At 52.9% G+C, this 14786-nt stretch overlaps 1 protein-coding gene across 2 annotated transcripts in view; it reads right to left on the bottom strand.

The window, feature by feature from the left end:
• col4a5 (collagen, type IV, alpha 5 (Alport syndrome)) overlaps positions 1-14786 on the bottom strand; it is a 39080-nt gene that overhangs the window by 12483 nt on the left and 11811 nt on the right. For both annotated transcript variants that reach the window (XM_047016915.1, XM_047016916.1), the window contains exons 2-32: positions 11604-11663; positions 11171-11260; positions 10820-10864; positions 10549-10593; positions 10361-10423; positions 9920-9973; positions 9299-9325; positions 8576-8656; positions 8322-8384; positions 8184-8219; positions 7449-7490; positions 7186-7278; positions 6758-6811; positions 6622-6678; positions 6212-6256; positions 5846-5899; positions 4473-4514; positions 4237-4330; positions 3991-4026; positions 3619-3870; positions 3445-3534; positions 3170-3240; positions 2705-2896; positions 2092-2260; positions 1856-1948; positions 1531-1635; positions 1289-1386; positions 949-1099; positions 557-670; positions 250-417; positions 60-149 (exon numbers count right to left, since the gene is read on the bottom strand). In XM_047016915.1, coding sequence (XP_046872871.1) covers positions 60-149; positions 250-417; positions 557-670; positions 949-1099; positions 1289-1386; positions 1531-1635; positions 1856-1948; positions 2092-2260; positions 2705-2896; positions 3170-3240; positions 3445-3534; positions 3619-3870; positions 3991-4026; positions 4237-4330; positions 4473-4514; positions 5846-5899; positions 6212-6256; positions 6622-6678; positions 6758-6811; positions 7186-7278; positions 7449-7490; positions 8184-8219; positions 8322-8384; positions 8576-8656; positions 9299-9325; positions 9920-9973; positions 10361-10423; positions 10549-10593; positions 10820-10864; positions 11171-11260; positions 11604-11663 — 2674 coding nt within the window. The remainder of the gene's footprint in view (positions 1-59; positions 150-249; positions 418-556; positions 671-948; positions 1100-1288; positions 1387-1530; positions 1636-1855; positions 1949-2091; positions 2261-2704; positions 2897-3169; positions 3241-3444; positions 3535-3618; positions 3871-3990; positions 4027-4236; positions 4331-4472; positions 4515-5845; positions 5900-6211; positions 6257-6621; positions 6679-6757; positions 6812-7185; positions 7279-7448; positions 7491-8183; positions 8220-8321; positions 8385-8575; positions 8657-9298; positions 9326-9919; positions 9974-10360; positions 10424-10548; positions 10594-10819; positions 10865-11170; positions 11261-11603; positions 11664-14786) is intronic.

Raw genomic sequence — 14786 nt, 5'->3', positions numbered from 1 at the left:
TGTGTGCACCTGTGTGTGTGTGTGTGTGTGTGTGCGTGTGTGTGTGTGTATGTAAGTACCTTTAGGTCCAGGGAAGCCAGGTGCCCCAGGACTTCCTGGTCCTGCAGAGGGGCCAGGGGAACCCATCACACCCATGTCTCCCTTGGCACCTGTCAATCAATCAATCCATCAATCAATCAATCCATCAATCAATCAATCTATCAAACCATCAATCTATTTATCAATCGATACAACAAACAGCCGTCTTACCGGGCAGTCCCGGTAGGCCGTCACGTCCTGGTCCTCCAGGTCCTCCAGGAGCACCCACCGTGCCGGGGGAACCGGGGAACCCAGGAGAACCTCTGTCTCCCGGCAACCCTGGGATGTCCAGGCCAGGGGAGCCAGGGTCTCCCTTCGCTCCTGGCCCACCGGGGAACCCTGGAACATCCCGGGAGGGGGTGGGGGGGGTGGGGGGGGAGAGGAGGGGTTAAGAAGAGACACACTCTAATCAGTCAAGTTGAAATATTATTATATTATGATATTAAATATCATAGTTCTTGTTGAGGGGGGGCCTTACCGGGGGACCCACTAGGGCCGGGGGGGCCAGCGGGGCCGGGGAGGCCCTGGGAGCCGAACGAGGGGGAGCCGGGGGGGCCACGAGCTCCGGGGCCTCCAGGGATACCAGAGTCACCTGTGGGGGGTGGAGGGGAGGGGGGTGGAGGGGAGGGGAAGGGGGGGTGGAGGGGAGGGGAGGGGGGGGTGGAGGGAAGGGGAAGGGAAGGGGGGGGGTCGGGGTACATACAAGTGTAGAGTTGAGAACATTTTTGTTCAGTCTTTTCAGTTCATCACTTCTAAAACCATTTTTGGGTTTTGGTTTGATTTTTACTGTATGGCCAATCTGGGGCCATGGAATCAGAACCTCTGGTGAACTCCAGAACACCCAGGAGTTCTAGAATCCCTGGACTGTACCTTTGGCTCCGGGTCCGCCGTCTAAACCAGACCGTCCAGGTTGCCCTGGGCTGCCAGGGAACCCAGAATCTCCTTTGGGCCCGGCGAATCCTTTACCCCCTGGGAACCCAGGAGGGCCCTGGGGACCTGGTGAACCAAAGCCAGGCTCTCCCTGTCACACACACACACAGGAACAGACACACACACACAAGGAAACACACAAAAACCATGCGTCAAACAACCATTCTTCTACTTAAAAGCTTCTTTATCGCATCAATAGTGTAGACTTGAAGCTCCCCCCTCTAGTCCTCCCTCCCTCCAGACCTCTCCAACCCTCCACCAGCCCATCACCCACTCCTACCTTGGACCCAGGGAAGCCAGGCTGACCAGGGAGGCCGTCTACCCCAGGTCTGCCTGGCCCGCCTTGGCTGCCCGGCTGGCCAGGCATGCCTGGGAAACCTGGAGGATAGAAACAGGAAGTGATGATGATGATGATGATGGGGGTTATGATGCTGTTGATTCTTATGATGTGTTCTTGTATGTCTGTGCATGCTAGCATGTGTGTGTGTGTGTGTGTGTGTGTAGTGTATGTGTGTGTGTTACCTTTAGCACCGGGGAGTCCTGGTAATCCAATGCCAGAGAGACCTGGGTCTCCTTTGGCTCCTGGTAACCCAGGGAAACCAGGCTGTCCGGGCTGTCCAGGGTTACCTAGCAACACGGAATGACAGACCAACCAATGAGGTTTCAGTTTTCAGTGACACAGGAAAAAGAGGGATGGCGAAATAGAGAAGGTAGAGTTTGGGACGGTTAGAGGGATGTGAAGAGAGATATGAGTGTTGGGAAGAGGGGACTGAGGGGTGGAGAGTGTGTGTGTGTGTGCGTGTGTGTGTGTGAGTGTGTGTGTGTGTGTGTGTGTGAGTGTGTGTACCTGGGCTGCCTGGTAAACCGGGGTCTCCGTTCTGTCCAGAAGGTCCTGGGAAGCCCTTCTCTGCCACTGTCTGACCCGGCTCCCCTTTAGATCCTAGGGGTCAAGGGGTCAGGGGTCAGGGGTCGTGAAAGGCCAACAGGAAGCAGTCTAAACAAACCCAGCTGGGTTAGGGTTGGCTACTTCGGACGATGACGACAAAGACTTGATAGATAGGCGCTCGGCTAGCCGTGTCTGACCTGGTGCTCCGGTAGTCCCTGGACGGCCGGACACGCCCTGCACGCCCTTCTCTCCCGAGGGGCCCTGGGGGCCGAAGCCTGGGTTCCCTGAAGGTCCTCTGTCGCCTGGACCCCCCGGGAGACCGGACTCCCCTGACGGTCCTCGCTCTCCCTTCACCTGCTGGGAACCCTGGCAACACAGAGGGGGAGAGGGGGAGAGGGGGAGAGGGGGAGAGGGGGAGAGGGGGAGAGGGGGAGAGGGGGAGAGGGGGAGAGGGGAAGAGGGGGAGAGGGGAAATGGTATTTTATTATCTACAGATAGATGGACTGATGAACGGATGGGTACACAGGCAGACAGACAGACAGACAGACAGACAGACAGACAGACAGACAGACAGACAGACAGACAGACAGACGGACAGACAGGCAGACGGGCAGACGGACAGACGGACAGACGGACAGGCAGACAGACAGACAGGCAGACAGACAGACAGACAGACGGACAGACGGACAGACGGACAGGCAGACAGACAGACAGACAGACAGACAGACAGACAGACAGGCAGACAGACAGGCAGACAGACAGAGATGGATGGGAGGATGACAGGGAGGACGACAGGAAGTTGGGACTCACGGACGCTCCTTTGAGTCCCGGTGCTCCCGGTACCCCGTCTCTACCGGGGCGGCCGTCCAGACCCGGTAAACCGGGAGATCCAGGGAAGCCCGTGTCACCTTTGTCACCTCTCACTCCGTCAGCCACGATGGCGTCCCCAGGGTCTCCCTTCTCTCCTGGGTAACCTGGCGCCCCCTGCTGGCCTGGAGGACCCTGCAGGAAGAACAACACCAACATTACATTTGAAGAGACACAGGACATGTAAGGCAGTAAGAAAAGAGGAGGACAAGCAAGAAGTGGCCCGGGTTAGTTTCGAACCTGGTCCCCTGGGGTAAGGCTTTAGCCCGATGGTATGCGCACTTAACCGCCTCAGACACACACATTTTGATCGTTCATCAAAAGCAAGACTGCATATAGGCTTACAGAGTATATAGAAACACATTGTTTTGAAACAGGAAGGAGGAAGTGGAAACAGGAAGTACTTACAACAGGTCCGACAAGCCCTGGGCCTCCTGAGTATCCTCTTTCACCTTTAGCTCCCGGTCCTCCAGGGCTTCCTGAAAAAGACAGAGAAGAAGAAGAAGAAGGGGAGAAAGGATGTGAGGGCAGAGCAGAGAGGGATGAGAGGAAGTAGGAAGAGAGCGGAGAAGGAGTGGAAAGGGGAGCTCAGGATCAATGTTCATGACACAGGTAGGACACACCATCACACACACGCTCCCTCCTGTTCATGTCAACGTGCCGGAGACGGACAGGTGACTCACCTGGGAACCCGGGGGGGCCGGGGGGGCCCTGGGGGCCGGGGATGGGGCTGCCGTTGGAGAAGCAGTTCACACAGGTGTCACCCTTATCACCTAAGGGCCAGGATAGGATGGTTCAAACACAGTGTGTGTGTGTATGTGTGTATGTGTGTGTGTGTGTTTGAGCCTTCCACCTACCTTTCTGTCCAGTTTCCCCCTGGAAACCTCGGTCTCCCTGCACACCAGGCCGGCCGGGGGCTCCCCCAATGCAGGTCCCCCCACCGCTGGAGATCCCTGGAGGTCCAGGGGCCCCCGGAGAACCCTGCAGCCCAGGGGAGCCAATCCGTCCTGGGGGTCCAGGGAGGCCGATGCCCGGCTGGCCTTCCTCTCCCTTCTGGCCTCTGTCTCCTGGGAACCCTGGCTGGCCGGGCTGGCCTACAGATCCTATACCTGAGGAGAGAGGGAGGGATAAAAGGATAGAGGGATGAGAGGTAGGAATAAAGGGATGGAAGTTTACAACAAATGACTCATTTACTTGTTTGTTGTCCATTGTTGTCGTTATTCACTAACCTGGCTGTCCTGGTTGTCCGGAAGGACCTGAGAGACCTACAAGAACACCATATCTTATCAGATCACCATGGAAACACATTAACAACATATCGGTGTCATCCCTCCACCGTACAGGTAACTGCATTAGGAGAGAGGGAGGAGAGGAGAGAGAGGAGAGAGGGAGCGGAGGAGGAGAGAGGGAGAAGAGGAGGAGAAGAGATAGGAACCAGAACTAAACAGAGAAACTAAACAAGGTTCAGAACCAACCAGGAGGGCCTCTGTCCCCTTTTCTGCCCGGCGACCCAGAGAATCCAGGCTCCCCTTTAGGTCCCACCCGATTAGACGTTTGTCCTCCCAACACCTGCATGGACCAGGGGAGAGGGTGGCGTTAGCATCATCTGGTGGACAGGGCCTGTAACTGCAGGAGGTCCTGCTGGAGGTCGTACTGGGGAAAATGCACTTTATTTAAAGGTTTGTTCGTTTAGATTTGGTGGTTCACATACCACCCCGGGAGGTCCCGGGAATCCCCGATCTCCTTTGTCCCCCTGAGAGGAGGAGAGAGGGAGGAGAGGAGGAGAGAGGAGAGAGGGAGCGGAGGAGGAGAGAGGGAGTGGAGGAGGAGAGAGGAGAGAGGGAGCGGAGGAGGAGAGAGGGAGGAGAGGAGGAGAGAGGAGAGAGGGAGCGGAGGAGGAGAGAGGAGAGAGGGAGCGGAGGAGGAGAGAGGGAGGAAAGGAGAGAGGGAGCGGAGGAGGAGAGTGGGAGAAGAGGAGAGAGGGAGGAGAGGAGAGAGAGGAGAGAGGGAGGGTGGAGGAGAGAGGGAGGGTGGAGGAGAGAGGGAGGGTGGAGGAGAGAGGGAGGAGAGGAGAGAGAGGGGAGAGGGAGCGGAAGAGGAGAGAGGGAGGAAAGGAGGAGAGAGGGAGCGGAAGAGGAGAGAGGGAGGAGAGGAGGAGAGAGGGAGCGGAGGAGGAGAGAGGGAGGAGAGGAGGAGAGAGGGAGGGTGGAGGAGAGAGGGAGGAGAGGAGGAGAGAGGAGAGAGGGAGCGGAGGAGGAGAGAGGAGAGAGGGAGCGGAGGAGGAGAGAGGGAAGAGAGGAGGAGAGAGGGAGGAGAGAGGGAGCGGAGGAGGAGAGAGGGAGCGGAGGAGGAGAGAGGGAGGAAAGGAGAGAGGGAGCGGAGGAGGAGAGAGGGAGAAGAGGAGAGAGGGAGGAGAGGAGAGAGAGGAGAGAGGGAGCGGAAGAGGAGAGAGGGAGGGTGGAGGAGAGAGGGAGGGTGGAGGAGAGAGGGAGGGTGGAGGAGAGAGGGAGGAGAGGAGAGAGAGGGGAGAGGGAGCGAGAGAGGGAGGAGAGGAGGAGAGAGGAGAGGAGGAGAGAGGGAGCGGAAGAGGAGAGAGGGAGGAGAGGAGGAGAGAGGGAGCGGAGGAGGAGAGAGGGAGGAGAGGAGGAGAGAGGGAGGGTGGAGGAGAGAGGGAGGAGAGGAGGAGAGAGGAGAGAGGGAGCGGAGGAGGAGAGAGGGAGGGTGGAGGAGAGAGGGAGGGTGGAGGAGAGAGGGAGGAGAGGAGGAGAGAGGAGAGAGGGAGCGGAGGAGGAGAGAGGGAGGGTGGAGGAGAGAGGGAGGAGAGGAGGAGAGAGGAGAGAGGGAGCGGAGGAGGAGAGAGGGAGGGTGGAGGAAAGGGTGGTTGTGAGGGAACGGAGAGGGAGACAGGGAGGGTGGAGGAAAGGAGAGGAGGAGAGAGGGAGGGTGGAGGAAAGGGTGGTGGTGAGGGAATGGAGAGGGAGACAGGGGGATTTCGAAACATCAGGAGAATATCATTCTTTTGAATATAATTGAATATAATTATTTTGAACATGAGTGAATTAGGAAGGGTGAAGGAAGACTCACTCTCTCTCCATCACGACCCGGGAGGCCTGGACCTCCTGATTCTCCTTTACTACCCTGGAGGACGGGAGGGAGGGAGGGAGGGAGGGAGGAAGGGAGAGGGAGGGAGGGAGGGAGGGAGGAGAGAGGGAGGGAGAGAGAGAGAGAGGGAGGGAGGGAAGGAGAGGGAGGGAGAAAGGACGGACGGACGGAAGGACGGAGGGAGGGAGGAAAAAGAGGGGAGGGTCAAAAATGTTTACAATTCACTTTCCTGGACTGTATGTACAAGGCTTCTGTCTAAATTCTTCTTCTGCTCAGTGGATAGTCTAATTCAGTGACTGATGGTGAATAGATCCGTAGTAGATCAGTAGCAGATGAGCACAATCTTACGGGGAACCCAGAAGGACCAGGGTCTCCATCTTTTCCTGGTTTGCCCTGAGAAGAAAAAAGAAAAAGGTCAAAACACTTGAATGCTGAATGTACTTATTAATAGCCATGATGTGTATCTGTGTGAAGGTGTGTGTGTGTGTGTGTGTGTGTGTGTGTGTGAAGGTGTGTGTGTGTGTGAAGGTGTGTGTGTGTGTGTGTGTGTGTGTGTGTGTGTGTGTGTGTGTGTGTGAAGGTGTGTGTGTGTGTGTGTGTGTGTGAAGGTGTGTGTGTGAAGGTAGGTGTGTGTGTGTGTGTGTGTGTGTGTGTGTGTGAAGGTGTGTGTGTGTGTGTGTGTGTGTGTGAAGGTGTGTGTGTGTGTGTGTGTGAAGGTGTGTGTGTGTGTGTGTGTGTGTGGCTGGTCAGAAACCTACTCGTTTTCCAGCTTCTCCTTGCTCTCCCTTCTCTCCCTTCTGCCCACCTGAGGGGCCCTGCAAAGACAACCATCACTCAAGTCAGTTCAGCCAACATCAATCAATCAATCAATCCTTCCTTCCTTGTGGAACTTACAGGCGGTCCTGGAGGCCCAACGTCACCAGTAGGGCCGGGCAACCCGATGTCACCCTGGAAACACAAACAACAACATAATCATAATCAACATAATAATGAATGATTTTCATTTTGTGGAGTTTGTTCTGTTTTTAACTGTAAAACTTCTTTCAAGAGTCGTTTTCGCTATCTGGTGGTTGAAGTGGGAATTGCAAGCTACAGAGAGCATGATAGCCCTGTCATGCTAAAATGCTGAATATACAATATAGAATGTAGAATATACAATATAAATTGTAGAATATACAATATAGAATGCAGAATGTAGAATATAGAATGTAGAATATACAATATGGAATGTACAACATACAATATAGAATTTAGAATGTACAATTTAGAATGGACACTACAGAATGAGAATGTTCTGGATGTGGTCTGAGTTGTGCCTTTACCTTGTCTCCTCTCTGGATCTCAGACTCGATAGGTCCTGTCTGCTCCCCAACCTGACCTGGAGGCCCGGGAGGACCCCTCAGTCCAGTCTCCCCCTACACACACACACACACACACACACACACACACACACACACACACACACACACACACACACACACACACACACACACACATACACACACACACACACACACAGTGACATGAGTGTCCGTGTGGAGTGTTCCTGACTCCAAGGTGACCCTCTCCTGCAGCAGCAGCTTACCTTCTCTCCTTTGGGTCCCTGGAAATTCAGGCCCATGTTTCCCTGCGGAGGAAAGCAGCACAGTCAGCCGGCGTCAGAAACACTGTTTTCTGCCACGCTAATAAACATTAGCACAGCTAACTCAAGCTAACTCCATCTAACTCCAGCTAACTCCAGCTAACTCCAGCTAACTCCATCTAACTCCAGCTAACTCCAGCTAACTCCAGCTAACTCCAGCTAACTCCATCTAACTCCAGCTAACTCCATCTAACTCCAGCTAACTCCAGCTAACTCCAGCTAACACCTGAGGTTCAGCTAGTTATTGGTTGCACCCAGGGCTGGACTGGGACAAAAAATTGGCCCTGGCATTTTTGGACCAGGCAGCCCACACCCACCGTGATTGGTCAGACACATTCCCTGCAGACAGTCCTTAAAATATGCCTGCATTCTATGATGAGTTGAAATTTGGGGCTGGGAGTGGGGAAGGGGGTTCCTGGATTTGATTGGGTCAAGCCAGTGCCAATAAAGAAAATCAACCAATGGGCCGCTATCAGTTTTCTATGGGCTGGCCCGACCCCAAAAAAAGGCCTATAAATAATATCGTCGATTCGGCCCAAAAGTGCTTGGGTGCCCGGTGTGCCCGGTGTGCCCGGTGGCCAGTCCAGCCCTGCTAGCGCCAAAGACTTTGTTTCAACACGGACTGTTAACAAAACTCCACTTCCTGTATAAAAAAAGAACATCTTCATTCACACTCACCTTAGGTCCTTGAGGGCCAGGAGGGCCGTGGTGACCCTATAAAACAAAACACTAAAGTCAACTCTTCATTCGAAAAGAAGACAGAACAGTAACACTAAATACCAAGCCAGGCAGAGCGACCATATAGGGTGTCATTACATCATTTCCTCTGGGACCAGGTGGACCGAGAGGGCCGCTCAATCCAGGGGGGCCGGGGTTGCCCTGGCAACAAGGAACACACACAGAGGATGTCCAACTGTCATTATTGGCCCAGTGACAGTTGATCAACTTCAGCATACATGTCAGTTACTAATAGTTGTCGGGTTCCGTGGTTCTAAAGTTCCGTGGTTCTAAGGTTCCGTGGTTCTAAGGTTCCGTGGTTCTAAGGTTCCGTGGTTTTAAGGCACACTCACAGGGACTCCAGGCAAGCCAGGGAGGCCCAGCGATCCTTTCTGGCCGAAACGGTCTGACGAAATCACGTCACCTGGGTCACCCTGCAGGGGTGGAGAAAGGCAGGTCAGTGGAGCGACAGGACACAGCAGGCACAGCAATAAGACTAGGACTCACCCGGTGCGGGAGGGAGTTCTATCTAGAAGCCCTACATCTACAGACAGAGAACGGATGGAGCTCAGAGGTAGAGCGTTTAACTGCAGATCTAGAGGTCCGTACGTCTCTTTGGATGCACTTCACCCTACTTGCCTCTGGGGGAATGTCCCTGTGCCTACTGTAAGTCGCTCTGGATAAGAGCGTCTGCTAAATGACTGAATGTAATGTAAATGAATGCCCTGCATTGCATGTTGCTCTGGATCTATGCACAGACTGAGAGCTGGGTGGATGTGGTTGGGACCAGCATCCAGGACTCTGAGAGCGCGCTGGCTGTTGTGTCTAGATGATGACTGAGCGGTTAGGGAATCGGGCTATTGATCAGTTGCCGGATCGATTCCCCGACCGTGCCAAATGACGTTGTGTCTTTGGGCAAGGCACTTCACCCTACTTGCCTCGGGGGAAAATATCCCTGTACTCACTGTAAGTCGCTCTGGATAAGAGCGTCTGCTAAATGACTACAGGTCTGGACTGCAGAACGCCAACAGAACGCACGCACAGTCGTCAGTTCATCTGTAACCACGGAAACATACCTTTTGGCCTGGCAAACCGGGAGGACCCTGTGAAAGAGAGAGAGGGAGGGTATATACGGGGGGGGTATATTAGTTGTGTAGTGCATGTGTTGGTCATAAGAGGAAAGGATAATGTGCGGGAGAGGAGGGAAGAGGAGACAAGAAGAGGAGAGAGGACTAGGAGGAGAGAGGAGAATAGGTTAGGAGTAGACACTGAGAGAGAAAAGGAGAGGAGAGGAGGGAAGAGGAGAGGAGAAGAGGAGAGAGGACTAGGAGGAGAGAGGAGAATAGGTAAGGAGTAGACACTGAGAGAGAAAAGGAGAGGAGAGGAGGGAAGAGACAAGAAGAGGAGAGAGGACTAGGAAGAGAGAGGAGAATAGGTAAGGAGTAGACACTGAGAGAGAAAAGGAGAGGAGAGGAGGGAAGAGACAAGAAGAGGAGAGAGGACTAGGAGGAGAGAGGAGAATAGGTAAGGAGTAGACACTGAGAGAGAAAAGGAGAGGAGAGGAGGGAAGAGACAAGAAGAGGAGAGAGGACTAGGAGGAGAGAGGAGAATAGGTAAGGAGTAGACACTGAGAGAGAAAAGGAGAGGAGAGGAGGGAAGAGACAAGAAGAGGAGAAAAGAGGAACATGAGGACTCACAGGTCGGCCTTCTGTTCCAGGGTAGCCTGATGTTCCTGGGAATCCTCGCTCACCCTGAAGAGACACATCAATCATGAGACCGATCAGTGACACTTATCCAGACGATGTCGTAGAATACAACGACATTTTGATGTGTACGGACAACAGTGACATAGTTGCTACATCTACATCTACGTGTGACAGATCTTCCGTGCTAGAGCTGAACTGTTTTATTTTGTTCAAAAACCCGTTACGTGAAATTATAAGCGAGTTCTCCAACTGATCTGACTTGTTGCATGGTGTGAGCTACATATTTGAGCATGAGTATGCATAATTATTCATATGACCATGATGCTGCGACGAAATGCCTTGTGCTGGCTGTAAGGTGCCATCTCTCTGAGTCTAGATCTCTATAGCATGGATACAGTGTTATGATCAGTATACAGCGCCCCCTGGAGTTACCTTGGTGCCGTTGCAGCCTGCGGTCCCCCTCGGCCCAGGAGCCCCGTCTTGTCCTGGGAGGCCCTGGGGAACGGGAAATAAACAGGATGTGATGTCACACCGAAACAGGATGTGATGTCAACTGATGAAAGTTCAGTGTCATTTCGGATTGGGAGTTGGCTTGAGAAAGAGAGGGTAAACAAACTCACTGGAATTCCGGGTGTTCCTGGGAATCCAGGTAGACCAGGTGGTCCCTGAGGTGGAGAGAGAGGAAAAAGAAAGATCACAGATTTTAAACGGATGTTAAATAAAACTGCATTCACGTATTGTTTGTCTAGCGGTGACATGGTCATGGTGACACCTGCTGGACAGTTAGGGTACTACACGGTCAGACAGCAGCCTTGAGTTTGTCCAGCAGAACGTACTAAACTGTGAGCTGTTTTGTATATTTATAATAGTAAATATAGTTCATCCACTCACTCTGATTCCTTTTGGACCAGTTGGACCTCCTGGTCCATCATAGCCCTACAGGAGAGAGGGAGAGAGAGAGAGAGAGAGAGAGAGAGAGAGAGAGAGAGAGAGAGAGAGAGAGAGAGATAGAAATAGAGAGAGAGAGAGAGAGGGAGAGGGAGGGAGAAAGAGAGAGAGGGAAAGAGAGAGGGGAGAGAGGGAGAGAGAGAGAGGGAGAGGGAGAGGGGGAGGGAGAGAGACATCAATATACAAAGAAAGACAGATTAACCAATGGCACTTATCCACACATATACTTATTCTGGATGTATCTGAACTAGGGTGTGGAGAGGGACTGTGGGCAGCTGGGGAGCCCCAACATACCTTCTCTCCTCTGGACCCACCGGGGCCCTCGGGCCCTGGGAACCCGGGCACACCTGGCTGGCCCTGGAGGCCTGGGTAACCCCTCTCGCCCTGCAAGGAAGACACACACACAGATACACATATACACAGATACACACACACACACAGATACACATATACACAGATACACACATACACACAGATACACACATACACAGATACACACATACACAGATACACACACAGATACACACACACCGTACACACACAGATACACACACATACACGCACAGATACACACACATACACACACAGATACACACACATACACACACAGATACACACACAGATACACACACGGACACACATGAACATTTCACATTTGATACTTTATACACATGATATCATCTGAGTGTTTTAAGAACAGGCTCTGTGTGTGAGTGGCCCCGCCCACCTTTCCTCCTTTCACTCCGCTGCAGTCACACTTGGACCCAGACGCACAGCCATGACATGCCTGGAGGAGAGAGAGAGGGAGGGAGGGAGGAGGGAGGGAGGGGGGAGGGAGGGAGGGAGAGGGAGGGAGGGAGGGAGGGAGGGAGGGAGGGAGGGGAGGGAGGGAGGGAGGGAGGGGAGGGAGGGAGGGAGGGAGGGAGGGAAGGAGGAGGGAGGGAGGAGGGGAGGGAGGTTAAACTGGTGTATCCATAACGTACATATACAGAGCATATCAATATGTTGAGATAGTTTAAGATATCCTCAACTTTGTCTATAATCAGGTGTAAGATGTCAGACGGCTAACTACAACCTCAAAGCAGATTAATACAAGCCAGTTAAAATGTGTAGTTTGTAATATTACCAGTAGAGGGCAGCACAGCACCAATCACATACTAGAATCGTATCTCATAAAAATAAAAAAAATTGATCTTTAATATGAATTTGATATCATTCTACCTTGAAAGAACTATGGAACTACAATACAACTACAAAAAAAAACCTGAAACAGAACCTTGAAATAGAACCTTGGAACGTAATTTAGAAATGGAACCTCTCTTCCTTTCTGCCTATACACAATGCCACACCCTTATTTACACACTTGAAGTTGAAAAAATGACTACCTGCAGCTACCTGCAGATAATTTGGGCCACCGCTACTTAAACCACAGCAACACTGGCCAAATTTTCTGGGCTGAGATATTTACAAGAATCTTTGTGCATGACTGGACTAAATACAGTGTACAGAATGATCTGATTATCAGAGTTGGCTAGCTAGCTAAACCATTAGACATACAGTACACAATAATCACTCCTAATCTTTTCAACAGCTGCTGGTTGTTTGAACCTGGTTCATCGTGGTTATAGTTTAATGCATCTGACCGTTGTTTGAACCAAATAAGGAGAAAAAGCATAATCTCTATGTGTAATCTCCGTTTACAATCTCTTCATTCATTACCTCCATTCATAATATGTATGATAAACCTACATTCATAAATGAGTGACAAGCTTGTTTAGCATAACAGCTTTCTATACCCACTGACTGTAGTTGAGGATTAGCATTAGCTAGCTTAGCATGATCAAGCTACATGGGTTAAAACAGCGTAGCTTGTCAGCAGCAGTCACACACACACCCTCAGTGACATCACCCTGCCTTCACCCCCTCTGACCTCAACACAGACATTACTTCCTAGGTCAAAGGTCAAAAACGTGCACAGTGTTTCCTGTCGACCCCTGCACATCACACGTTCAGATTAACCCCTTCACCGCCCAGTGATGACGTTGTGGCCCTTTGGGTTTACGCGGTGCCGGGGGGCTGGAGGGCCAGGGGGCCGAGGGGCTGAGGGGGGGTGCATGGATTAACGTGTCATTGTGACCATGCTAGCCATGCTAAAAGGGATTTAAACACCCCAACCTTGACCCCCTCCTCCCCCCCCCCCTCTCTCTCTCCTTGGATCTGGAGCAATTAAAGAGTACACATGCATGCTTGACACTCATGAGCTAACTTCATGAGATAACTTCTGATTTCTGGGTAGTGGCCTAAGCTAACGCTGCTAGCGCTAGCTCTGACAGGTGATGAGGGCTTTCTGGGTGGTGACATAAGCTAACGCTGATAGCGCTAGCTCTGACAGGTGATGAGGGCTTTCTGGGTGGTGACCATAAGCTAACGCTGATAGCGCTAGCTCTGACCAGGTGATGAGGGCTTTCTGGGTGGTGACATAAGCTAACGCTGCTAGCACTAGGTGATGAGTGTGAGCCGAGTCATTACACGAAGAGATTCGCTTGACAAGGAACACCTGCTCTTTCAGAACAGGCTTTCTTCTAAGCTGACTCGGCACACTGAAATCATGTGACTAGCAGCTTATTAGCAGGTCTGTCTGTCTGTCTGCTACTGTGTGTCTGTCTGTCTGTCTGTATGTATATATGTCTGTCTGTCTGGCAGGAGGGAGGATGGGATGAAGGCAGGGGGGGAGGTTTTTGGCTCAGAGCACGGCCAGAGGGCACTGGTGTGGAAGGTGAAGGTGGTGTGGTGTTTTGTGTGTGCGAGTGTTGGTGTGTGTGAGTGTGTTGTGTGTTGTGTGTGTGTGTTGCAGGGTGTTGTTACAAGCCATGGATCCTACATTAGACGGTGGTCTGGTTCAGCTCAATGCTGCCTCTTCTCCCACGCCCCAAGCTCTCCTCCCCCCCTCTCCCCCCAGCCCCCACCGGTGGCATGTAATCCAGTCAGGGGGGGTCACTGAGCTCAAGATATTTGGCCCTTTCCATCGCCCCCTTCCCTGCTGTGTCTCCCCCCCCTCTCTCTCTCCTCCCTCTCTCTCTCTCTCCCCCCCTCTCTCTCTCTCTCTCTCTCTCTCTCCCCCCCTCCTCTCTCTCTCTCCTCTCTCTCTCTCGCGCTCTCGCTCCTCTCTCTCTCTCTCTCTCTCTCTCTCTCCTCTTGTCTTCTCTCTCTCTTCTCTCCTCCTCTCTCTCCCTTCCTCTCTCTATCTCTATCGTCCTCCCCTGCTTTCCTTCCCTCCAGACCCCAGCAGAGGCTACGTCCAGAGGTGAAGCCCGCTTCCATGCACTCCATCCTGGGGTCAAGAGTTGGCATGGCCTGGCTAGCCTGCTAGCAGCTGCTGGAGGGCTTCATGACAGAGAGAGGTAGAAGGAGGAAAGAAGAGGGAGGTGAGAGGAGATGAGGGAGGAAGAGGTTAAGAAAGGTAAGGAGGGGGTGACATGGAGAATGAATGAATGGAGACATAGAAAAGGGGGGAGGAAGGGGGGAGGAGGAGTGGAGGGGGATGAGGATGGAAGGGGGGGGGGAGGGAGGGGGGGGGGGGGGGGGGGGGGGGGGGGGGGGGGGGGGGGGGGGGGGGGGGAGGGGGGGGGGGGGGGGGGGGGGGGGGGGAGGGGGGGGGGGGCGGAAGGCATGCACCTACTGGGGATTAGCAAGGCGAGACTGGAATTCCCCCTGTTCAATCAAAGACTGGTGATTACACACACACACACACCTGACACTGTGACACATCACATAGATCACACCCTAAACCACAAACCCACTACAGACAATCAGTGTCTTCTCCTAAATGATATCCTACCTAATATAATATCACACAAACACACACCTAACATGCACACACACACACATTCCAAACACACACCACCACTCA

This window comes from Hypomesus transpacificus, unplaced genomic scaffold (genome assembly GCF_021917145.1).
Source record: "Hypomesus transpacificus isolate Combined female unplaced genomic scaffold, fHypTra1 scaffold_428, whole genome shotgun sequence".
In the NCBI taxonomy this organism is placed as follows: Eukaryota; Metazoa; Chordata; class Actinopteri; order Osmeriformes; family Osmeridae; genus Hypomesus; species Hypomesus transpacificus.
This window is presented reverse-complemented; position numbering and strand designations above follow the sequence as displayed.